The 26,732-nt window shown below is 40.0% G+C and overlaps 1 protein-coding gene and 1 pseudogene across 1 annotated transcript; both read left to right on the forward strand.

Moving 5' to 3' along the window:
* Positions 1–228: 228 nt before the first annotated feature.
* NPVF (neuropeptide VF precursor) lies at positions 229–4,195 on the forward strand. Its single transcript, XM_010375924.2, has 3 exons — positions 229–407; positions 1,683–2,083; positions 3,603–4,195. The coding sequence occupies exons 1-3, from the start codon at positions 270–272 to the stop codon at positions 3,652–3,654; spliced, it is 591 nt and encodes a 196-aa protein (XP_010374226.1). The 5' UTR covers positions 229–269; the 3' UTR covers positions 3,655–4,195.
* A 10,819-nt stretch (positions 4,196–15,014) lies between these two features.
* Positions 15,015–23,949, forward strand: LOC104672192 (annotated as a pseudogene).
* Positions 23,950–26,732: the final 2,783 nt, after the last annotated feature.

Raw genomic sequence — 26,732 nt, forward strand, 5'->3', positions numbered from 1 at the left:
TCTTTTATAATGAGGAAAATTATTTTCACAGTTAATGAGTTTGCAAGCACAAACATTGCTGTCTTCCCAGAATGAATTATTCACATTCCTTACATGCATATTTTAGTTGTACATTCTAATTAATATTAGTACTTAAAATGTGTGAGATTGATTTCACTGTTAAAAAAAAACTTGCCTTTGTTTTTAGATGATATAAAAACACCACAATTTTTTTCTCCTCTCATAAACATTGGGCTGCACATACAGACTTAATTTTAGATTTGGACAAAATGGAAATTATTTCATCAAAACTATTCATTTTATTGACTTTAGCCACTTCAAGCTTGTTAACATCAAACATTTCTTGTGCAGATGAATTAATGATGTCCAATCTTCACAGCAAAGAAAATTATGACAAATATTCTGAGGTAAGTTTTTAAAATCTCTCTGAGTAGCATTAATTATATAATATTAATCCTAAGTCTAATGATTTTGTAAAGAGTAAGAAGTAAGTTGGTGTGTACTCTGTTTTATTGTCAAACTTCAGCCTTCCTCTGACAATGTATAAATGTAACTTGTATTATTTAGCACAACAGCAATCAGGCTGGCTTCTGTAATAACAATTGTACTGGTGAGTATGGTACTTAGCAAGCATACAGCACATTAATAATTTTCAGTCAACTCACAAGTGCATATTTGGAGTAAATGGTTGGCAGAACTAAGATTTGGATACATTTCAGCTGGACATTCAAAGTGTTTTAAACTACAAATAAACCAAAAAAGACATTTATTTTGGGCTTCGCAATTACAAATTGACCAATGTGTACTAAATCTATACCTTAATAAAGTGTCTACCCCTAGATGGTAAAATTGCAAATTGTTTTTATTTTCTTTTACATGTTTTGCAAATCTGCTGAAATTAGTGTGTATATTCATTTTACTCAAGCAATAATCAGAAAACAATCATTTGAAAATCTCCATATGACAAGCTCCTATGATAAAGACTAAATCTAATTAAATATTCTCTGTATTTGAGATGGTTCCTACAAAGTTGGCATATTTGTGATGCAGTAACCCATAAACCAATGGGTTCTTTACTAAAAATATATTTTATATTCTAATAAAAATGCAATTGGTTTCTTGAGAAAGCTTTAGAGTGGAACCCTCAGTAAGATGGAATAAAAAAAAGAAATTCACTGGGCCTCCTACAACTATACCCCAAAAACTGGCCAGCATCTCTGTTTCGATGTACTGTGTTTCCATGTGCCACTTTGGCCTTTAAAGAGAAACATGAAAAAGGAGTGGGAAGTTTCTCCAAAATCAAATTACAAAAATATATAAAATATTCCATAAACAACATCAATCAAAAAAAAACCAAAAGAGAATAACTGCAGTAAAATAAACTTTTGCCTCATTTCAGAACTTCATTATGTTCCTGCTGCTTGAACTCATTGCTGTATTCACTATATATATTTTATAAATATTTTATGGTTGTCTTACAATAGTCTAGGGACAGAGAAACTAGATTGCTTTAAAAAGCTTAATACAAATTATTTATTAAAAAATTCTGCACATAAGAACACAAACTTTGTTTATAGCTTTAACAATTCTGCAGATTAAAGTCTAGATTTAAGTTAATTGGGGGCTTAAATCTATTGCTTATAACAACAGTATGTTATTGCAATGGTCATTTCTAATTATAGTCTAGAGGATACCCAAAAAGGGAAAGAAGCCTCAATTTTGAGGAATTAAAAGATTGGGGACCAAAAAATGTCATTAAGATGAGTACACCTGCAGTCAACAAAATGCCACACTCGGTCGCCAACTTGCCATTGAGATTTGGGAGGAACACTGAAGAAGAAAGAAGCGCTGGAGCAACAGCCAACCTGCCTCTGAGATCTGGAAGAAATATGGAGGTGAGCCTCGTGAGACGGGTTCTTAACCTGCCCCAAAGGTTTGGGAGAACGACAACAGCCAAAAGTGTCTGCAGGACGCTGAGTGATTTATGTCAAGGATCCTTGCATTCACCATGTGCCAATGACTTATTTTACTCCATGACCTGCCAGCACCAAGAAATCCAGAATCCCGATCAAAAACGATCAAGGTAAATACCTGAAAACCAGTCAAAGTGCATGGGCAGTTATATGGAGGTGGTCTAGAAACTTTAAAAATGACTACATCTTTTCAACATAAGTTTCTAAGACAGTAAGTTTCCTAGAAGGAGAGAGAGTCAAAGACACAAGGAACTGAATACCTGTACATTGGGAACTATAGAAGGCCAGGTACAATAAGCATGGCTCAAGGTATAAAATCATAATATGGCTTCCCCTAAGCCACATATGAGCATCAGTCTCATTATCCTGTAGCTGCTCAGTAAGTCCATGCAATGACAGGATATTGTCTGACACTGGACCTCTCCCACATAAAAAGTCTCGCGGGAGAGAGCTGTTCAGGTGTAAAGGACCCCATCTCAATAATCCAGGTCTCAAATGCAGCAGGTTTTCTTTCCTGACTTTTAATCAAAGTGTTTTCTTTTTTCTGGATCTCATCTTATAAACTCTGTTATAATCATTATTTATATTAATTAAGAAATATGTATTATCTCCTATGTATACATCAGAATATAAGATTTAAAAATTAATAAGCTACCCACCTATTATTTTATAGTAGAGAGTGTATGCTTAAAAAAATTTTTTTATGTGAAGTAGAACATGATGCTTTAGTTAAGACCTGAAGAAAGTACAGTGGCAGACGGTGTCACCTTATCTGACACCGTCTGCCACTGTACTTCTCAGGACACTCCAGGTTTGTTCTTTTCCATGGTACTTATCCCCATCTGACATATATTTAGGGTCCATGTCTTTTCCATTTCTTTTCCATGTGACTTATCCCCATCTGACATATATTTAGGGTGCATTGCCTTTATTAGAATTTCAGTCCTACAAATCCCATAATTTTTGTCCACTGCCATATCCCCAGAGACTAAGAACTGTGTCTGCCACATAGTAAGCCCTCAATATTTGACATGATAAATGAAATAAGAGAGGCACTAATAAGGTCCTGCAGAGGGTCAGAAAAAAAGAAGATGTTTCTGTATGTGGAAACCTGCCTTTGAGGAGCAGCTTTCTCTTGAACATTTGGAGACGGGTGGGAAAAGGGAGGTCATTTTTAGGCACTAAAGCAAGGTGAGCCAAGAACAGCCGAGGCACCCTTTGGCAAGAGCAAAATATATGCAAAAAGGAGAGAAAGAAGGCTAGACAGAGTAAGAGCAGAGAGCGCAGATATTGAGGACCTGGACAAGGACTTGGGGCACCATTCATCAGGAGAGGGAGAACCGTGACATTTCTGCTGAGGTTCTGGGATGTTATACAGAGGCAGAATTGACAGCTAATCAGATGTTGGGAGTGGGGCGGTATGGAGGGAGAGAGATGAATCAATGATAAGTGTTTGGGCCCAAGTGCCCATCACAGATTCAGCATCCCCCCAATATCTCACTCATGTCAAGTGCAACACAATTCAACTCAAGTATAATTAGGCAGTTAGGACTATGGCTTGTGTTTGTATGCACTCTTGCATGCTGTTGTTCTGATGGGTGAGAACATTTTGTACTGCTTACATTTTAGGAGACTGGTATTCCAGAAAATGTATGATGCAGAACTGAAACAAGAAAAATAAGAAACCTGGAGCCTGTCCCTAAAGCTGTGGCCTGTAATCTACAAATAGCTCTATAGCAAAGACCACAAGGAAGAGCAGCTACATACATTTCATCAGCTATGGATCATCAACGGCAATTTTTCCTTGTCAGTACGACTATAATAGTATCTTGAAAGTTGTAAAAATTTAAAGCATATTTGTTATGTAAAGTTAAAAGGATTTTTGTCTGAATAAAAAAGAGCATTGTAAATGCTTTAGAAATCTCTCGTAATTGAGAGAGAGACAGAAGACCCTCGTCACTACCCTATATAAAAATCATAGACACAGTTACACTTAATAAAAAATAATCAAATAGAAGAGCACCCTGAAAAACATTATGATGGAAATTAAATAATTTCCCAGAATAACATGGTTGAACAAGGATTACAAATCACTTATAAACATGTTTCTGTACACCCTTTCTATTGTGTCAAATGTTAATGAATCTGTGATCAATTGAAATGTAAATGTCGTGTAATACTACAAAATAAAAACTCTTAGACTTTAGGGAGATAAAAGAAAAAGGCAACTATGAGTTACCTCTTTTAGTGTCTCCTCTGTCTACATCCAGAAATTTGCTTCTGGTGAGTTTCTTTTCTCCTCATTTAACATTTCAAGTGTTTGGTTTGCAAAAAGATCTGGCTATTCCTCAACTAAGAATGTATAAATTCAGTACACCACAACACAAATACACAGTGACGTGCCTTTAATCCTGAGGATATGAAGTCCTTAATCAGATATAACTAGTTTATTGAACAGTCTCAACTCCACTGGGCGCACACAGGAAATGGTTTTATTTTTCTCCCATTGTGCCCCCCGCTGGGCTGTGTTGAATCTCCTGCCCCTGCTGACCAAAGTTCCCTTAATGATACCCTGGACATACTGCATAACTCCCTCAGTCACTTCCTGATATTAAAAAACTTTGTCAAGTCCAGTTGAAGATGCCAACCTCATATCCAAAAGTAAAATGTCCCCACCCACCCCCATGGCTGGCTGGGCTGGAGGAAGGGCCTAAAGTGGGAAAGGGGCAGGTCTGCTCTTCCTCCCTTCCTCCCCTTTCTCACCTGAGAGGTAGGGTGCTGGGAGGGAACATGGTAGGCTCTGAAAAACAATCTCCCCTCCTGTCTTCTCCAGGGCACAGGAGGAATGGGGATAGTGGGGATGGTCAAGAGAAGCGGTCTCCTCCTCTCTATATAAAGTTGCTGCTTCTACAAAAGCGTTCTTCGGGAAGACTCGCAGGGGCCTTCACACAGGTCACCTACCTGGGGGCTCTGGATGCTACTCGATCTCTCCCAGCTACCCCCGTCTCATCTGTTGTCCCCATAGTTTTTATTGCCAGACAGAAAGTCTCAAGCCAGCCACCCTCCCAGTGCCCGCTTGATGCATAGAGAATGCAGATATCCCAGCCAGCCCAAGGGTGGACTGCAGGTTGCCACTCCACTGCCCCCCGTTGTGTCCACCTCTCTTGTCCCTGTTTAGGAGGGGGCAGGCCGGTCATAAGTCTACTGCCTAAGCAAGCAGCCAGTCAGAAGTAGCATGCAGTGCGCCTGTCAAAACCCCATATTCTAGAAGTGGTTTTCTAGGAACCACTCTTACTTGGCTTCTTGAGGGAGCAGCAACTGCAGCAGGCCCCTCCAAGGCAGACTCTCATACCTGCACATGTTGGAAGGGCACGGCCAAGGCAGGGAGGGCTGCTGTGGCTCTGCCAGGTCTTAGCAAACCACGAGCGGGTGTCTGGCTCCTGCCATCCATGGTTCTCTTCACTTAGCATCTCTTCTAAAGTATTTAGCCTCTCTGTATACCTCCAGTTGTGGTCCCCAGTTGCCAATTCTGAGTAACAGAGAGAGTATCCTGCAACATCCTGCTACACTAATAAATAAAAGACCATCTGGTCCTGTGAGAGTATATGACACAGGGAAACTTCTTGTCATAGAAATGGATTCTTTACCTAAGCCCCTAATTTACGGGAAATGTTAGCTGAATAGCCAACTGTTGGCTGTCCCCTCATCTGCTTGGCTTATTCTGTTGTGCCACCACACCGGCTCCTTCACCAGCTTCCATAAGAACCCCACTCACGTAACTCAGTGTGGAGCTTGCAATTTTGCAGAAGATTTGCGGGATTGCATGGTGCAGCATTTCACTGGGAAAGTCTCCACCAGGCCTCCTCTGGGTCCCTCATTAACTGGACCACTGGCAAGTTCCCGTCCTCTCTGACCTCTGTTATTCACTCCAGAGTGGCTTCATGGGTGTGCAATCCCTGCAGTCACACAAAGCCCCACGCTTGGCTCAGTGCTCTGCTGTCACTGTCTTGAATTTCTTAAGTATTTCAAGGGGCCCCATGTTTATATTTTGCACTGAACCCTGCATATCATGTAGCCTATCTTGCTTCCCCCAGACTCGGCCCTGCTGGATCCCACAACACCCGTGTTTGTTAATCAGAGCAGCTTCCATTTTCTACATCAAACCCAAAAGCCAGCTTCATGCAGGCCTGCAAGGTCTGCTTCCATCCTACAGTGGGTATAAAATACAACTGTATGATTCATGAAGTGTGCTCAAAATGCAAATTTATTTTTGTGCCCCTCTGCCGCTTTCTAATATAAGGGATAGGGAAGAGGGTGTGCAGAAATCTTCCTCTGACCCTCAGTGAAAACTTGGCCAGATGCCATGAACTTCACCTCTCTCTTAAGTAATGTCAAGCCTTTGGCCTCTCTGAGTCAAAAACACACAGTCTCAGTTCCATTGTCATCAGCCTTTCAGCCTGCATTCAGCTGCTCATACATTCATTCTGCACCCTTCCCTTGTTGAGGCCTAAGTCTGGAGACAGGACCGTGGTTGGCTTCTGTTCTCTCTTCCACCCTCATCTGCTGCTTCTCTCCCTGGCTGCCTTTTTGGACTGCACTGGGAGTTAAGAGAATTGGGGATGAGAGGAGAGGGGATGAGATAGTTCTCACCTGGATGGACTCACTCTCAGGACTCAGGGGATGGGGCTGCCAACCATTACTGGACCCTCTCCCTGCCATTCTGTCGTACTGTGAAACCTTCCAGGCCCCACAGTGGCCTCGGCCCTCAGCCCTGGGGCATGGGCATCCACTCCATACATGCTTATTTCTCTTCTGGGGTCCTCTTGAGTAGGCCTTGAAACATCTCCAGTAACTCTCTGCCTGCCGCAGAGAGTTGTGCACAGCTCCCCCTCCACACCTGGCTGTGATCCCAAATGGCTCCTCTGTCCTGCTGCCCCCAGGCTCTTCAGCCTTTTTGGCTTTTTTTTTTTCTCAATTTCATAGAATACATTTCCTTATCATGTGGAAGCCCCTCCCTGATGAAGGGTGAGGAAGCAGTAATTCCAGACCCCTGGGCATGGACACAGGTGCCAGCTCACAGCGATGATGTAACAGCTCTCTCCAAAGGAATCTCTCCTGAACCCAAAAACTGTCCTTTTATTGTCTCCAAGTCAGTGAAGGAAATGAGGACTGGTGGAACCAGTTTCCAACCACATCCTTTAGAAAGTCTGCAAATAGTGATCTGACTTCAGAATTGTTTTATCTATTAGTTTTGGGGGTTTTGGTTAAAACTTCACTTTTCACATCCTTTGCAACAAAGATGAATCTCTCCTTAAGTGGAGTGCTCACGGCTGCTAAAATGATGTTTTGTCTGAATCAATAAGCGTATACCTACATTTTTCTGGAGAGAGAGTTCATTAATTCTCGTGGAGATTCTCAAAGGGGTTTGTAAACCCATAAAGTTTAAGAATCACTATAATAAAATATTATGTCTAGAATTATTTTAAGTTAATATCTAATCCAACTTACAGACGAATACTGTTATCTGATTGGTCATGTAGGTGTTGAGAACATAATGCCAGAACAATCAAAATCATTTCAGTAATTTAGCTTGAACTTCCTCCAAATACTGGCATTGACAGTGGGATAAAATAGAAGTGAGGTGGTAATTGTGTTTTTCTCCTTAATGTGCTTTTCCAGGCACTTCCTTCCAGATATCCATTCCACCCTTCTCTTCTCTTCCAACACTTTCCTTTCCCAAGGAAATTCCATCTGGACTGGTCCTAACCCAAGCTTCAGCTGGCCTGTGATGGCAGCAGAGTGCGGGGCTTCAGAGGGACGCTGGGATGGGACACACCCACACACAGCAAGGGTTTTCATGGAAGGTGGCTTTCACGGGCTCTCAGGTCCGCACTTCATACATCACACTATGACAATGACCTTGAGAAATACGAAAAGGAAAAAAAAAAAAGTATTGACTCTGGGACAAATTTCTCAGTGAGAAAAATGAAAGGTCAGTGTTCACCTGACTGTGACCAACAAAATGAAATGGACAAGGAAGGTGAGTGTGTTGCCCCCCGTGTGCTTATTCCTTTTTTCCCCTTGAAGAGCTTCGTGGGAACATTATGTGAGGCTCTGTGACCCAAGTTTTCTTATTACGTAATTAACACACCAATCCACAAGTTATTTCCTTGAAAACATGCACGTTCACATTTCCGTGCCTTCGTTCCTGCTAATTCCTTCAGCTCAAAGGCCTCTTTTCTACCAATCAAAATCCTTTGAGACACAGGTCAAATTTGGATGTAACTGCATATAATAAAAATCTAAATAATACTGTTTTAAGCAAGAGAAACTTTTTTTTCTCCTCACACAAAATGGTCGGGAAGGAAGCAGTTCTGGGCTGGCATAGGAATTCCACACCCTCATCCAGGATCCAGACCCTCCCATCCTGCTGCTGCACCGGCCCAAGTACACGGCTCCACCAGGCCGGCACGTCCCTTTCCAGGCAGTAGAAACAAAGGGGCCAGGTAAAGGGGTGCTCTTTCCTTAAAAAAAAAAAAAAAGCCTGTTTAAAGAGCACCATCCAGTGGGGTGGAGAGCAAGGGGAGGGAGAGCATTAGGACAAATAGCTAACACACGCAGGGCTTAAAACCTAGATGACGGGTTGACGGGTGCAGCAAACCACCATGGCATATATATACACCTATGTAACAAACCTGCACGTTCTGCACATGTATCCCAGAACTTAAAATAAAATAAATAAAGCGCACCACCTGACTACTTCCTCTTTCACGTAATTGATCACCCCACTCTGCAGGTGAGACTGGGAAATGTCGTTTCTCCATTAAGCACATTGTCTCAACCACCATTATATGAAAAAAGAGCATGAATATCAAGTGGACAACTTAATGGGTCCCCCCAATACGAGCTCACTGCTTTGTTATAGAATATATGAAACATATATTAATGGTTTTTCTTCACTAAACCAGGCTTAACAGTGGTTCTATGGACATCTGGGACTGTGTCATTCTTTGTTGTGGGGACTTCCTGGTGTATGGTAGGGTGCTTAGCAGCATCAGAAGCCTCTAACCACCAGAGGCCAGTAGGATCATTCACCTATTATGACAACCAAAAATATCTCCAGACATTGCCAAATGCTCCTGAGGGTGGAGTGGGGGGTCATCCCTAATTAGAAACCACTGCACTAGACTGCTGTAATCATCTTTGACTCCTCTCCCCCCAGCTTAATAATAATAGCGATTATTAATTGTTATGATAACTATATGTTTTAGCATTTAAGGCTATTTTAACCACTTCCGTTAATACTCATTTTTATGCATGAGAACTGAGCTCAGAAAGAACTTCCCCAAGAAATGGGAGCTAACAAGTGGGTTCAACCAAGGTCTGATTTTTAAGTGTTTCTCTTCTGAACCATCATCCACTGCCCTATTCACTACCACACAACCACCTGCCATCCAACCCTGCAGCATAATAAGCATTCAGGAAACATGCATTGAATTATGTTTAAATAAGAAAAAAATAGATACACTGAAGCCCAGTAGTAAATCCCTGGCATTTTAAAACACTATATAAAGATTTTAGAAGGAAGGGAGGCAGGCAGGAGCGGCGGGGGAGAAAGGAAGAGAGGAGGCAAGGTACGAAGAGGGAGAAGAAGGAAGAGAGGGGAAGGGAGGAAGAATGGGAAGAAAGAAGGACCATAGATTCCTGAAGAGCTTTAGTTTAGTTGTTCTTTAAGGTATCTACTTCTACAGCAGGCAAGGAGATGCCCACCTTACCAGTCATGAGTGATTGTAAAAGGTAAAAGCATCACAGAATAGAAGCCTGACCACTTTTATCTTAGACTCTCAAGGAGCAAGTCATGTTTCTTGATTTTTATCCTTTAGCAAACAAGGTGCTATTGTTGATGATAAAATGTGACTGTCAGTTTCTGCTTCAGTAGTAAAACTGAAGTGGTCCAAGCCAGACACGGTGGCTCACGCCTGTAGTCCCAGCACTTTGGGAGGCTGTTGGGTAGATCACTTGAAACCAGGAGTTCGAGACCAGCCTGGGCAACATAGTGAGATTCCATCTCTATTTTTTTTTAAACTTTGTAATAAAAGGAAATTGCAGCGGTCCAGAGAGCCACTGAAATATGCAGTCACGGCAAATGGAGTGAAGGCAAAGGCAGTCAGTAGGTAAACTTTTGCCTAGATGGGTCTTGTCTCGCTGGGTTATTTGCGGTCTGCTACAGATCTCACTTATGAATTAGGACAAAGCAGTAAGGGAATTAAAATCAATCAGAAGTAAGTTTGCTCCTGCGCACTGGCATGAATCGTAGCAGCCGTCCCCTCCCTCTCACTCAGATGGGCGTGTGCAGGTGAATGCTCTGTGGAAAACAAAATCACTTGCTTCTTGGAGTCAGGCCTGTATTCAGAAAATGTTATGTGGCGAGCATTTGTCCCTCTTTATTATATCCAGTGTTTACTTGGATTTCTTATTAAGTGGCTCAGAGTTCCTGAAATGTTTATTAGATGTTGCACATTTTATTCACCATTGCTAGAAATATTAAAAATCAGAAAGATTTCATTTGCCCTTTTCAATTTTTTTAAATTGTAGTAAAATATATATAACATAAAGTTTACCATTGTAACCATATTGATGTGTAAAATTCAGTGGCATTAAGTACATTTCACTTGCCTTTTTACATAGTCGGATGTTATTCACTAATTATGCTCACACTATTAATACCTACAAAATCACACCCAAAGCTAAGTGCTATTTTAGCTACCACACACACACACACAAAATCCTATGAGAAAAATAAGGATTTATAAATGACAGACTCTTATTTAGTAATGTCACATTTTTCACCAGAACTTTAAATTTTTCCTATAGCCCCGTTAAGCCTGTCTTAAAAGGGGGTAGTTGTTGCTAATCTTTTTCTCTCCTGAACTCTTTTATCATCACACCAGTTTATAATGTATTAGATTCACCTGAGACCAGAACTACTGCTTCTTTGGAAATGCCTGAGACAGCAAAGGTTTCTGTTAGCAGTCAGAGATGGGCAGACATTAATTTCAGGACAGTAATGAAAATGAAGAGTTGATTAGTTTAATTTTCCTAAGAAATGAAGAATGGTCAACAATCACTCATCTGCTATTTTATAGCACTTTTCTTTGACCTTCTGGGCTCCTTCACATTCTTCCTAATAGCCTATTTGTACTTTGCTTCTCATCTGCTTCCCTGATCTTTTACATTGCAGTCAATAAAATTTAGAAACTTTGCACTTAATATCTTAGAATATATAATAATAATAATTAGTCAAATAGATGCCCAAGGATAACTAATAAAAATAATTGCTCATAAAACATGCCACAGCATTTTCCTTTCACAATATAACACGAATGTGATATATATAATCCTATGTGTAGCTTACAAAATAGAAAGTATTATCACCCATTATTCTCTTCCTAAATATAGGAACTAAAGTATGAAAGAAGACAAACAGGAAAATCACGATTAGAATCAGGAGCGGAATTAAACTACAACTAGATTAATGTCAAATTAATACTCTCTTTGTAGAAGCAGAGAAATATTTTAATCCTGAAGAAAAATTATCTTAAAATTTATTTCCCTTCTTGCCAGATTTCTAAGCATTGGTATATTGTGGTTAATAAAACATAAAAGTATTGTTTCTCTTTCTTAAAATATGCAACAACGATAATTAGCTACAGCAATGCACCAACATAATTTGCAAACTGCTTTTAAAATATTCCCTAGCTTCCTCCTTTGTGATTGAAAGCACTAAGATGTAACCAATATTGCAAAATTACTTTTAACCACTAGAGGGCAGGAAATACTCCACATTTGTGCATCATTAATTTTAAATTCTTAGACCAAAACAACAATAAACACCACCAGCACAACAAAAAGACCTTCTTGTTTTATACTGTACACTTAAGGCTCAGTTAATAACCTTAAAACTTTTTAAATTTTAAACTAAAATATAATTCCAACAGTTTAAAGAAGGCAAAAGTAAACATGTTTGTTGCATCTTTAGTTACACATTAAGGATCACTTCTTAGCAGCAAGGAATCAGCATATCCTCTAGAAAAGGCAGAGGACTTAAAACAGCACCCATTGAGAATAAGCAAAACTATTTTTACATTAAAATATCTGCAGTGGAATGTAAAGGTGGTATTTATTATAAAATTGAAAGTCACCAAAGTCACAAAGCAATCTAATGCGAAAATACTTACGTTTGAATCTTTAATGTCTATATGTATTCTCCTTTACTACAAACCAACTAATTGTGGCAAAGATCTAATTGTGGCAAAAATGGTTTTAGCTTCCTCCTAATTTATCTATGTGACCTAATTAACTTTTGCTTCCCTCCCAATGAAGCTATTTGCATTTCAGTAACTAAGGCATTACTTTGTTTGATTAGAAAGTACAACCTCTTCACTTTTTCACTCTCATTAGTTAAAACACATCATGGTAAATTAAGCCATTTGGATTTCAGTGTGGGTGGGTGACATTTTAACTACTGTCCCTTCAACCTTCTCTCTCTGTCAATCTCAGCTATGTCCTACATCATGGGAGAGCGAGAGGGCAATGGCAGCAGGCTGATGGGGGAACGGAGCCAGCAGGGAGCCAGGGGTTATACATCACTGCAGACGGTGACTTCTCCGATGCAGGAGGCACTCACTTGCCAATCAAACCTGATACAGCTTTTACCTTGTAGGGTTATGCGTGACTTTATCCAAGACATTAAATCATTTCTGAGGTCTGGTTTCCTAACCTACACAAACCTGCTCTCCCCACTTTTCAAGTCTCCCCACTCTTCACTCTAACACTAATAAACACAGCACAGTGCTACAGCTAAGGTGGGGTTGGGACAGGGTGGAGGTGTCACTCCTTGCGGACTAAGAAAAGCAATGCACTTTTAAAAGCAGGGCTAGTCACAGAAGAGAAAAGCTTCTGTATTATCATCTATTGGTGGCAGTTACAAACTGACAAGTTTGAAAGAATCTTCTAACAATTATAGCTGCCCAGAAATAGATCTAACATGAGCCACAGGAAGGTATTCAAGGATGGTTATACAACAGGAATATCACACATGTTATTTCTGCACGAGATGTGAAGATTTATGAGTTGACTTATAAACCCTTATAATTCTTCTTTTAAAATTAATGTCATCTTTCACAAAGAAATACAGGTATAAAGATTTAAAATTCCAAAGAATCCAAAAAAGGCGAATCACCCCAGTTTCCCAGGGACAGTTCTGATGTGTATGAGTCAGCTTGAGCTGCCACAACAAATACTGTAGACTGGGTGGCTTAAACAACAGACATTTATGTATTTTTCACCATTCTGGAGAATGGAAGTCTGAGACTGGGATGCCAGCATGGTGGAGTTCTGGCGAAGGCTGTCTTCCTGGCTTGCAGATGGCCACTTCTCACTATATGTTCGCATATCTTTTCCTTGGTGCATGTGCATGAAGAGATCGCTACCTCTCTCTTCCTCTTCTTAGGAGGACACAGTCCTATAGGATTAGGGACCCATCATTATGACCTTATTAAACCCTAAGTACTTCCTAAAGACCGTCTTTCCAGATACAATTACATTGGAGGTCAGGGCTTCAACATATGAACTTGGGGCGGTGGGGTGGGGGGGAGGCACGACTTAATTAATAGCACAATTTATGCCTATTATCCCAGTGTAATTATTAACAGTGATCCCTTTCACTCTCAAAAATGTCTCAGTTGGATGGAAAATGACCATCCCAAGTCCCGACTTCATCCAATCCCAATTCCTCTTCCCCAGAAGCAACTACTTGCCATTTGTTACAACTTCCTCTATTTGGCTACAATCATCTAAAAATCATTATTATACCAGGTGCATCAGTTGAAAATTGCATTTGGATGGCCAGGCATGGTGACTTGTGTCTGTAATCCCAGCACTTTGGGAGGCCGATGCGGATGGATCACCTGAGGTCAGGAGTTCGAGACCAACCTGGCCAACAGGTGAAACCCTGTCTCTACTAAAAATACAAAAAATTAGCTGGGTGTGGTGGTGGGCACCTGTAATCCCAGTTACTCAGGAGGCTGAGGCAGGAGAATCGCGTGAACCTGGGAGGCAGAGGCTGCAGTGAGCTGAGGTTGTGCCACTGCACTCCAGCCTGGGCAACAAGAATGAAACTCCGTCTCAAAAAAAAAAAATGCATTTGGATACTAATTCAGAGACCAAGGGGGAATATCATTGACTTAAACAAATAGAAAGGAGTGCCCAAGAGGTAAGTTTCATGAAGATTTATTTATCTGAAAATAAATTGTCCTACCTCTAAATGTTGTTAGAATTTTATGCCCAACCAAATTCTCAGCAAAGTGAGGGGATAGGAAAACTTGTGTCCTTGTTAAGACATGATACCTACACCTCCCTTCACAGTAGGATTTGCTACCCAAGCTGTCAGATCTAGCGGGGAATGTTCAGCTGCAAAGAGCTACCTGGCCCACCAGAATGCCTTCCCAGGTCAATGGCATCCAATACCTTGTCAAAAAAGGGGTGTAAAGGCCATTTACACCCACCTGGATTGCTCTGGTAGGCCATATGTGCTCCGGAGCATCACAGAGGGTTAGCCAAGGTCTTGCCAAGGTTTCCTCACAGATAGACTTCTTTTTCTGCCCAGCTCTTCTCTTCCTTATCTTTCTTCCTCAGGTGTTGATCTTCAATAAACATCTTGTACTCCAAACTGCATCTCAGCATCTGCTTCCAGAAAAACCAACCCGTACCAAATGAGCAACACAATTCAAAATTCAAAAGGTGCAAAAAAAACACCAACATGGCACATGTATACATATGCAACAAGCCTGCACATTGTGTACATGTACCCTAGAACTTAAAGTATAACATATATTTATATAAATATAGTGAAACCTCTCCCTCTCTCCATTCAATTCTAGTTACCAATTCCCCTGGCCAAAGTCAACCCATGTGGCCAGGTTCTTGTGCATATTTCCAGAAATTTTCTATGGGCATATAAGAAATTGTGTGTGTATGTAATTTATAAGAAAATATGACTCTCTCCTCCTGCCACCCAAGATGCCAAAAGGAAAGAAGGCCAAGGGGAAGAAGGCGGCTCCTGCCCCCGCTATCATGAAGAAGCAGGAGGTTAAGAAAGTGGTGAGCCTCCTGTTTGACAAAAGGTCTAAGAATTTTGGCATTGGACAGGACATCCAGCCCAAAAGAGACCTCACCTGCTTCATGAAATTGTCCCAGTATATCAGGTTGCAGCGGCAGAGAGTAATCCTTAGCTTGAAAGTGCCTCCTGTGTGCGATTAACCAGTTCACCCAGGCCCTGCACTGCCAAACAGCTGCTCAGCTGCTTAAACTGGCCCACAACTACAGATCAGAGACAAAGCAAGAGAAGAAGCAGACGCTGTTGGTCCAGGCTGAAAAGAAAGCTGCCAGCAAAGGGGACATCCCCACTAAGAGACCACTTGTCCTTCAAGCAGGAGTTTACACCCTCACCACCTTGGTGGAGAACAAGAAGGCTCAGCTGGTGGTGACTGCACATGATGTGGATCCCATCAAGCTGGTTGTCTTCCTGCCTGCCTTGTGTCCTAAAATGGGGGTCTCTTCCCCTGCATTATCAAGAGGCAGGCAAGACTGGGACATATAGTCCACAGGAAGACCTGGACCACTGTCGCCTTCACACAGGTGAACTCGGAAGACAAAGGAGCTTTGGCTAAGCTGGTGGAAGCTATCAGGACCAATTACAACAACAGATACGATGAGATCTGCCATCACTGGGGAGGCAATGTCCTGGGTCCCACGTCTGTAGCTCACATTGCCAAGCTTGAAAAGGCAAAGGTTAAAGAACTTGCTGGCCAGGCACGGTGGCTTACGCCTGTAATCCCAGCACTCTGGGAGGCCAAGGCGGGCAGATCACGAGGTCAGGAGATCCAGACCATCCCGGCTAACACGTGAAACCCCATCTCTACTAAAAATACAAAAAATTAGCCAGGTGTGGTGGCGGGCGCCTATAGTCCCAGCTACTCCGGAGGCTGAGGAAGGAGAATGGCGTGAACCCGGGAGGTGGAGCTTGCAGTGAGCCAAGATCGCACTACTGCACTCCAGCCTGGGCGACAGAGTGCGACTCTCTCTCTCAAAAAAAAAAAAAAAAGAACTTGCTACTAAACTGAGTTAAATGTACACTGTTGAGTTTTCTGTACATAAAAATAATTAAAATAATACAAATTTTCCTTCAAAAACAAAGAAAGGATGTAATTATTTTATTATCCAAATGGTAGCATACCCTATGACTATTCTGTACCTTAATTTTTTTTTCTGTTAAGATATATCTTGGAGGCCAGGAGCGGTGGCTCACACCTGTAATCCCAGCACTGTGGGAGGCCAAGGTGGGCGGATCACCTGAGGTCAGGAATTTGAACCAGCCTGGCCAACATGGCGAAACTGCACCTCTACTAAAAATACAAAAATTAGCCAGACATGGTGGCTCACACTTGTAATCCCAGCTACTCTGGAGGCTGAGGTAGGAGAATCACTTGAACCTTGGAGGAGGAGGTTGCACTGAGCCAAGATCACGCCACTGCACTCCAGCCTGGGAGACAGAGTGAGATTCCATATCAAAAAAAAAAAAAATATATATATATATATATATATATATGGGAGGTTTCACATTAGTACATAAAATGTATCATCAATAATGAAACCTATGGGATACAACAAAAGCAGTCCTAAGAGGAAACTTTATAACAACACACACCTACAACAAAAAAGAAGAAAGACTGTGTAAAATTTGTGACAGTGAAAAAAAAAAAAATGTTTTTAAGGGGAAGACCCTAAATAAACCATCTAACATTACACCACAAAGAACTAGAAAAAGAACAAAACACAAATTTTTGTTTTCTTTGAGACATGGTTTCACTCTGTCACCCAAGCTGGTGTGCAGTAGTGCAATTGGCTCACTGCAGCCTCTTCCTCCTGGGTTCAAGTGATCCTCCTACTTTAGTCTCCCAAATAGCTAAGACCACAGGTGTGTGCCACCATGTCCAGCTAACTTTTTATTTTTTGTAAAGACAGGGTCTTGCTGTGTTCCCCAGGCTGATGTTGAATTCCTGGGCTCAAGAGATCTTCCCACCTCAGCCTCCCAAAGCACTAGGAATACAGGTGTGAGCCAGTGTGCCTGGCCTAAACACGAAATTAAACAGAGGGAAGAAAATAATGAAAAACAGAACAGAAATAAATCAAATTAAGCACAGAAAAGCCATAGAAAGAATCGACAAAGCTAAAAGTTTTTTCGAAACAATAAACAAAATTGACAAACCCTTAGCTAATTTAACTAAAGGAAAAGAAAGAAGACTCAAATAAATAAATCAAAAATGAAAGTGGGCCGGGCGCGGTGGCTCAAGCCTGTAATCCCAGCACTTTGGGAGGCCGAGACGGGCGGATCACGAGGTCAGGAGATCGAGACCATCCTGGCTAATACGGTGAAACCCCGTCTCTACTAAAAAATACAAAAAACTAGCCGGGCGACGAGGCGGGCGCCTGTAGTCCCAGCTACTCGGGAGGCTGAGACAGGAGAATGGCGTGAACCCGGGAGGCGGAGCTTGCAGTGAGCTGAGAGCCGGCCACTGCACTCCAGCCTGGGCGGCAGAGCAAGACTCCGTCTCAAAAAAAAAAAAAAAAAAAAATGAAAGTGAAGAAATTGCAATAGATGACTCAGAAATAGAAAGGATTATAAGAGACTATTTTGAACAATTATGTGCCCACAAACTGAATAACCAGAGGAAATAAAGTCTTAGAAACATAGAACCTACTAAGACTGAGTCAGGAAGAAACAGAAAACCTGGACAGACCAATAATAAAGAGAGAGATTGAAGAAGTAATCAGAAACCTCCCAACAAAGAAAAGCCAGGGTCTGATGGCTTCACAGCTGAATTCTACCAAACATTCTAAGAGGAATTAATACCAGTACTTCTTAAACTCTTCTGAAAAATAGAGCCCAAAGAAATATTTGCAAACTCATTTTATGAGGCCTGCATCACCTTGATACCTATGCCAGACAAAGATATCACAAGAAAATAAAACTACAGACCAATTTGTCTGATGAAAATTCATGCAAAAATTCTCAGTAAAATATTAGCAAACCCAATCTAACAACACATCAAAACAATTAAACATGATCAAGTAGGATTTATCCCTGGCATGCATGGCTGGTTCAACATATGCAAATCAATCAACATCATATATAACATTAACAGAATGAAAGACAATCACATGATCATTTCAACTGGTACAGAAAAAGCATTGGACAAAGGCCAACATCCTTTCTTGATAAAAGTTCTCAACAGTTTAGGTATAGAAAAAAAGCTTTCAACATAATAAAGGCCACTTACCAAAAATTCACAGCTAACATTATAATCAATGGGGAATAACTGAAATCTTTACCACTAAGACCTACTACAAGGCAAGGATGCCCACTCCCCTTGCCTTATAAAAACAATCCTAAAATTCAAATAGAACCATAAAAGACCCCAGACATCCAAAACAATCCTGAAAAGGAAAAACACAGTTGGGGGCATCACACGCCTGACTTAAAACTATATTGCAAGGCTATAGTAATCAAAACAGTAGGGTACTGGCATAAAAGCAGACACATACAGTAGGAGAACAGAATGGAGAGCCCAGAAATAAATCTAAACATATACAGTCAACTAATTTCTAACAAGGACAGCAACAAGACACAATGGAGAGAAGATAGTTGCTTCACTGAATGATGCCTGGGAAAACTAGAGTTCTACATGCAAAAGAACAAAATTAGACCCATATCCATCATACACCATACACCAAAATCAACTCAAAATGGGTAAATGACATAAATATAGGATCAGAAAGTATAAAATTCCTAGAAGAGAACATAGGGGGAAATCTCCTGGATATTGGCCTCAGCAATAGCTTTTTGTATATCATACCAAAATCTCAGACCTAAAAAGTAAAACTAAATAAATGGTATTCTTCCATTTGTTTGTGTCTTCTTTTATTTCACTGAGCAGTAGTTCGTAGTTCTCCTTGAAGAGGTCCTTTACATCCCTTGTAAGTTGGATTCCTAGGCATTTTATTCTCTTTGAAGCAATTGTGAATGGAAGTTCATTCATGATTTGGCTCTCTGTTTGTCTGTTACTGGTGTATAAGAATGCTTGTGATTTTTGCACACTGATTTTGTATCCTGAGACTTTGCTGAAGTTGCTTATCAGTTTAAGGAGATTTTGGGCTGAGATGATGGGGTTTTCTAAATATACAATCATGTCATCTGCAAACAGGGACAATTTGACTTCTTCTTTTCCTAACTGAATACCTTTTATTTCTTTCTGTTGCCTGATTGCCCTAGCCAGAACTTCCAACACAATGTTGAATAGGAGTGGTGAGAGAGGGCATCCCTATCTTGTACCAGTTTTCAAAGGGAATGCTTCCAGTTTTTGCCCATTCAGTATGATATTGGCTGTGGGTTTGTCATAAATAGCTCTTATTATTTTGAGATATGTTCCATCAATACCGAATTTATTGAGAGTTTTTAGCATGAAGGGCTGTTGAATTTTGTCAAAGGCCTTTTCTGCATCTATTGAGATAATCATTTGGTTTTTGTCTTTGGTTCTGTTTATATGCTGGATTACGTTTATTGATTTGCATATGTTGAACCAGCCTTGCATCCCAGGGATGAAGCCCACTTGATCATGGTGGATAAGCTTTTTGATGTGCTGCTGGATTCGGTTTGCCAGTATTTTATTGAGGATTTTTGCATCGATGTTCTTCAGGGATATTGGTCTAAAATTCTCTTTTTTTGTTGTGTCTCTGCCAGGTGAACATACCATGCTCTTGGATAAGAAGAATCAATATCATGAAAATGGCCATACTGCCCAAAGTAATTTATAGATTCAATGCCTTCCCCAACAAGCTACCAATGGGTTTCTTCACAGAATTGGAAAAAATTGCTTTAAAGTTCATATGGAACCAAAAAAGAGCCTGCATTACCAAGACAATCCTAAGTCAAAAGAGCAAAGCTGGAGGCATCACGCTACCTGACTTCAAACTATACTACGAGGCTACAGTAACCAAAACAGCGTGGTACTGGTACCAAAACAGAGATATAGACCAATGGAACAGAACAGAGTCCTCAGAAATAATACCACACATCTACAGCCATCTGATCTTTGACAAACCTGAGAAAAACAAGAAATGGAGAAAAGATTCCCTATTCAATAAACAGTGCTGGGAAAATTGGCTAGCCATAAGTAGAAAGCTGAAACTGGATCCTTTCCTTACTCCTGATATGAAAATTAATTCAAAATAGATTAGAGACCTAAATGTTAGACCTAATACCATAAAAACCCTAGAAGAAAACCTAGGTAATACCATTCAGGACATAGGCACAGACAAGGACTTCATGTCTAAAACACCAAAAGCAACAGCAACAAAAGCCAAAATTGACAAATGGGATCTAATTAAACTAAAGAGCTTCTGCACAGCAAAAGAAACTACCATCAGAGTGAACAGGCAACCTACAGAATGGGAGAAAATTTTCGCAATCTACTTATCTGACAAAGGGCTAATATCCAGAACCTACAAAGAACTCAAACAAATTTACAAGAAAAAATGAACAACCCCATCAAAAAGTGGGCAAGGGATATGAACAGACATTTCTCAAAAGAAGACATTCATACAGCCAACAGACACATGAAAAAATGCTCATCATCACTGGCCATCACAGAAATGCAAATCAAAACCACAATGAGATACCATCTCACACCAGTTAGAATGGCGATCATTAAAAAGTCAGGAAACAACAGGTGCTGGAGAGGATGTGGAGAAATAGGAACACTTTTACACTGTTGGTGGGATTGTAAACTAGTTCAACCATTATGGAAAACAGTATGGCGATTCCTCAAGGATCTAGAACTAGAAGTACCATATGACCCAGCCATCCCATTACTGGGTATATACCCAAAGGATTATAAATCATGCTGCTATAAAGACACATGCACATGTATGTTCATTGCAGCACTATTCACAATAGCAAAGACTTGGAATCAACCCAGATGTCCATCAGTGACAGACTGGATTAAGAAAATGTGGCACATATACACCATGGAATACTACGCAGCCATAAAAAAGGATGAGTTTGTGTCCTTTGTAGGGACATGGATGCAGCTGGAAACCATCATTCTCAGCAAACTATCGCAAGAACAGAAAACCAAACACTACATGTTCTCACTCATAGGTGGGAACTGAACAATGAGATTACTGGGACTCGGGAAGGGGAACATCACACACTGGGCCTATTATGGGGAGGGGGAAGGGGGAAGGGATTGCATTGGGAGTTATACCTGATGTAAATGACGAGTTGATGGGTGCTGATGAGTTGACGGGTGCAGCACACCAACATGGCACAAGTATACATATGTAACAAACCTGCATGTTATGCACATGTACCCTAGAACTTAAAGTATAATAATTAAAAAAAAAGAAAAGAAAATGAGTGACTCTACACCACAGGATCATTTCAGATACTGAAGAAATAAGATTGAGAAAAAAAAGTTATTTGGAAAGAACATTTTTAAAAACTGAGGAATAAATAATTTTGAAAATTTTACTTCAAAATTAAAATAAAAAATAAATAAATGGTATTATATCAAACTATTTAAAAAATTTTTAAAAATGAAACAGCAGCCTATGGATTGGGAAAAAATATTTGCAAACCATATATCTGATAAGGGGTTAATAATCAAAACTCATAAAATCTTATACAACTAAATAGGGGGGGAAACAAATAACCTGATTGTAAACTAGGCAAAAGAGGTGAATAGCCATTTCTCCAAGGGAGAAATAAGAATTACCAATAGGTATATGAAAAAGTGCTCAATATCATTAATTATCAGGGAACTGCAAATGAAAACCACTGTGAGATACCACCTCACACCTGTTAGGATGGCTATTATGAAAAAGTCAAAAGATAACAAATGTTTGCAAGAGTGTGGAGAAAAGAAAATTGTTGTACACTGTTGGGGGATTGCAGATTGGTGCAGCCATTATGGAAAAGAGTACAGAGATTTCTAAATAAATTAAAAATAGAACTACCACATGAGCCCACCATCCCTCTTCTGGGCATATGACATACCCCGAAGAAATAAAATTGCCACCTCATAAAGATATCTACACTCCCGTGTTTATTGTAGCATTAGAATAGCCAAGCTATGGGAGCAACCTACGTCTCTGTGAACAGTCAAATGGATAAAGAAACTGTGGTCCACATATACAGTGGAATATTATTCTACCCTAAAGTGGAACAAGATCTTGCCATTTATCACACAGGGATGAACCTGGAGGACATTATACAAAGTGAAGTAAGCCAGACACAAAAAGAAAACTATGGCATGATCCTGATCTCACTTACATGTAGAATCAAAAAAATAAGTTAAATATATCGAGATAGGGAACAAAACAGTGGTTAACAGAGACGGCATGGGGAGGACATGGGGAGACATAGGTCCAAAGGCACAAAATGGCAGATATGTGGGGCAAACAAGTTTAGAGATCTCATGTACAAGATGAGGACTATAGGCAACAAAATTGTACTGGATATGAGATTCATGCTAAGACTGTAGATTTTAGCTGCTCTTGTCAAAAAAGCAAAAGAAAATGGGTAACTCTGAAATGATGGGTGTGTTAATTCGCTTCACTATAAGAACTTCTTTATTTTATATATATATAACCAGAATAACATCATGTTATATGTCTTAGACATGCACAATACAATTTTTTAAGTATCTTTATTTGTAATTGGTATTCCATTACATAGACGTAACGTAATTTATTTGGTGGACATTTAAGTTATATCAAAGCTTTTCCTGTTACACACAATGCTGAACTGAATAATCTGTGTGTGTTCCCACATGTTCTCACTCATAGGTGGAACTTGAACACTTGGACACAGGAAGGGGAACATCACACACCGGGGCCTGTTATGGGGTGGGGGCAGGGGGAAGGGATAGCATTAGGAGCTATACCTAATGTAAATGATCAGTTAATGGGTGCAGCACACCAACATGGCACATGTATACATATGTAACAAACCTGCACGTTGTGCACATGTACCCTAGAATGTAAAGTATAATAATAATAATAAATCTGTGTGTGTTCAAGCCCTGTGAGCGTGTATGTAAAAGAAAAATTCCTAGAAGGGTAATTTCTAGGTCAAAATGCTATAATACAGTCATAACTTTGATAGATGTTGGTAAATTGCCCTCCATCTACACTGTACTGATTCACACTCCCTTGGAAAACATATGACAGCCTATTTTCTCCATACCCTTCCTTTATGTGTATAACTGAATTAAGAAAGTACCATATTAAATATAAACAAAAACTAGCCAAGTGCAGTGGCTCACACCTATAATCCCAATGCTTTGGGAGGCCAAAGCAGGAGAATTGCTTGAGGCCAAGAGTTCAAGACCAGCCTGAGCAATATAGTTAGACTCCATCTCTAAAAAAATTTTTTTAATGAGCCAGGAGTTGTGGTGTGCACCTTTAGACCTAGCTACTCAGGAGGCTGAGGCAGGAGGATTGCTTGTGCCCAGAAGTTCGAGGCTGCAGTGAGCTATGATCGCACCACTGCACTCCAGCATGGGCAACAGAATGAGACTCTGTCTCTATATAATAAGAATAATATAATAGAGATATAAATTTAAATATAACTTTAAGTGTTTTAAAATTAAAATATAAATTTAAAGTGTTGGGATAAAATTTAAAGTGTTGGGATAAAAAATATATAGTATTCTAATATTTTCTTTCCATGCCCTATTAGGTCATCTTGTGTCATCTTGGTTATGTCTTACCTTGCATTGGAAGCCAATGGTTTACTAAACTGAAGAGTTTTCTGGAATCAGGGATCAGGCCTGAACAGTACTTGTTCAAGTAACACTTATGAAATGAACAAAGTAATGGCAAAAAAAGAAAGAAAGCAGGTAGCTATAAATGCAAATATATAGTACGCCTCATTGTAATGTACATATTTTATTACCAATATGTGTAAGAGTTGTGTCCATATGTATAGTTTATATTAGGAAAGCAATATGTGTGTGACTAAAACACACACACACACACACACATGCAGGACCTAATGCACATATTCTTTTACTGAGTATATAATCAAAACATTTTAGACATCTCTTTGCCCACATCAATAAATTTCTATCAATCTTGCTTTCTGGGAGTCAAAATCTATGATGTGCCTCTTTAGATTAAGTGGATTTTTATAAAACCTCTCCACCTATTCTGCCAAAAACTACTCCCATCTTCAGCATATTCCACTGAAATACACATGACTTTGCCATCCACACTTCACATATGTCCAGTTCATTTTTGATCAGCAAAGATTTCTTAAGCTTCTACTATGTATGCTACCTTGGGGATTCATCTGCATAATAAAAACCTTGGTGTTCATAAGTCCTTATCTTAACCCAGACACTTCCTTCCAATAATTGCAGGTCTTTAGATAAACTCTTTCAACCAACTGCCAATCAATAAATACCACTCCCTGGAGTTGTCCCGTCTTTCTGGGCCAAACCAGGGTACGTCTTGCATGTACTGATTGACGTATTATGTCTCCCTAAAACATATAAAACCAAACGGTAGCCTAACCACTTTGGGCACGCATTCTCAGGACCTTCTGTGTCACAGGCCTGCCTTTAACCTTGGCAAAATAAACTCCTAAGTTGATTGAGACTTGTCTCAAATACTATTTGGTTTACAGCTTCAGTGCTGGCAAACTGACCATATTCAGTACCTCCCTATCGTTTTTCTATCTTGACATTTGATTACATGATTATTACATGTAAAGTGATTATGCTTGAATTTTCATCAGTTATAAAATATATCGCCCATTCTCCCATCTGCTTTTTTTTCTCTTCCATCTCTATTCACTTTGTCACATAAAAGGATTGATCCTGCAAAAAGATGTACATGGCTAATATTGTGAGACATTAATTTACATATTTAGCCCTCCCAGTATTTCTCCTTTGCTCTTTGCTATGCTGCATGCCTCAGGGGAGTTTTGTGGTAAGGTGCAAAGTAAAGAACCAACTTTCTAGCCCTGTTTCCTAAACTATATGCCTCAGAGCAAGGATAGCGTTTTTTTGTTTGTATGTTTGTTTGTTTTTTAAGAAGCAGCAGCAGAATGTCTGAAAAGAGGAGGATGGAGCAAAGCATTCCTTCAAGTTGAGAGGAGCAGAAAGAAACTCGTGGATCCTCAAGCAGTGGGAACCAGGGCACTGGAGTGAGGCCACAGCCAGTTGGGTTTCCTGTGCATCATAGAGTGAAGACATACAAATATAGAAAATTGACATCACAGTGAAAATTGCCAATTTGACTACCAGAATGGTCCTTCTGGTCACTGCACAACACCCTCCACAATCTCCATGAAATCCTAATGAGGGAGGATATACCCAAGAGTTACTGATGTAAAATCCTCCCACGGCCTTGAGGCTGACCGCTCAGAAACAAAATTATGTTTATATATAAAAAAAAGATACAGTTTGTTTTTGAGCTCCTGAATGTTGTATCCTAAAAGATATACCCCCTACAATAGAAATAACTGAGTTGCTCTAGACACAGAAAGTCAAGATTGTGTCTTGCTGCTATTATTTTCCTCCATGGCATAAGAGACAATGTGGATAGTCCTGATGTGGAATTAAGCAATGAACAATGATGCTTGCATTTTCCATATCAGGCAATCGAAAATCATTCCCTTCTCACTTTACCCATGGCCTGCATCAGATAAGATGCTTTTGTTATAGCTTTGCATGTTAGTCAGATTTGCTGACAATAATGTTGATAATTTGGCTAGCTACTCTTAAATTTGCCATTTTTCTCATTGGAACACCTATTCACCAAAGGCTGTTAGCTTAATAATTAGTGGCCGGTTCTTGACCCGGATGTGGTCATTCATTTATCTTTTAGAATAGTTTAAAGGTTTTGAGATAAATGGTTTTCTTTTCCTTTTCTGACATCTGATCTTTATCTTTCTTGCAGGGAATTGCCTTTCCAAAAAGACAAATCACCCGAACAGCTGTCAGAAGAAATAGCACTTTTTGGTTGTTATTGTTTTGCTTTCTTTTATTTTGGACATCAGGTGCTTGCAGACAGTTGAGTGACTTGTACTCCTGAATTCAGAACATGCTGTCATGCCCCTCTCATTTTATATTCTTCCCTTTATCACTGACTACCACTTCCACTCCCTCTTTCCCCCAAAGGCTCTAAATGGATTCAATATAAGTCTTCGAATATGCATGCATCCTAAATCTGTGTGTGTTTAATTCAACTCAGTGATACAGTGCTTTAGATCGCATTCTGTTTCTTACTGTTTCAGTCAACTTTGTTTTCTATCTATCCATGGTGCAATATGCACAGTTAGGAAAACAGAAACCAAACTAGGCATTTCAGCAGAGAGAATTTAATACAGAAAATTGGTTATACAGATATTAGAGGCCTGAAAGAAAAGCAAAAAGAAGACATAGGAAACCAGAAATAATAATGACAGTAAGCAGATAATACCCATAGAGCTGGGGAAGCAGAGAAAAAACTAGAAATTAGCAAATCCTAGAAGCTCAGAGAAGATGCACAGAGCTTGGATTCAGACCTCTTAGGGTACAGGGTCTCAAACGTAGAGCAAGACTCCAGGAGCCTGAGAAGAGAATAGCAGCT

The sequence above is a fragment of the Rhinopithecus roxellana genome, chromosome 6 (genome assembly GCF_007565055.1).
Source record: "Rhinopithecus roxellana isolate Shanxi Qingling chromosome 6, ASM756505v1, whole genome shotgun sequence".
Lineage (NCBI taxonomy): Eukaryota > Metazoa > Chordata > Mammalia > Primates > Cercopithecidae > Rhinopithecus > Rhinopithecus roxellana.

Excerpts from the sequence above, each read along its gene's own strand:
- NPVF (XM_010375924.2), top strand. The coding sequence starts at position 270 with ATGGAAATTATTTCATCAAAACTATTCATTTTATTGACTTTAGCCACT. Across the intron at positions 408-1,682 it reads ATTATGACAAATATTCTGAG|TCTAGAGGATACCCAAAAAG; the intron begins GTAAGTTTTTAA and ends TTCTAATTATAG. Across the intron at positions 2,084-3,602 it reads CCCGATCAAAAACGATCAAG|GAGACTGGTATTCCAGAAAA; the intron begins GTAAATACCTGA and ends CTTACATTTTAG.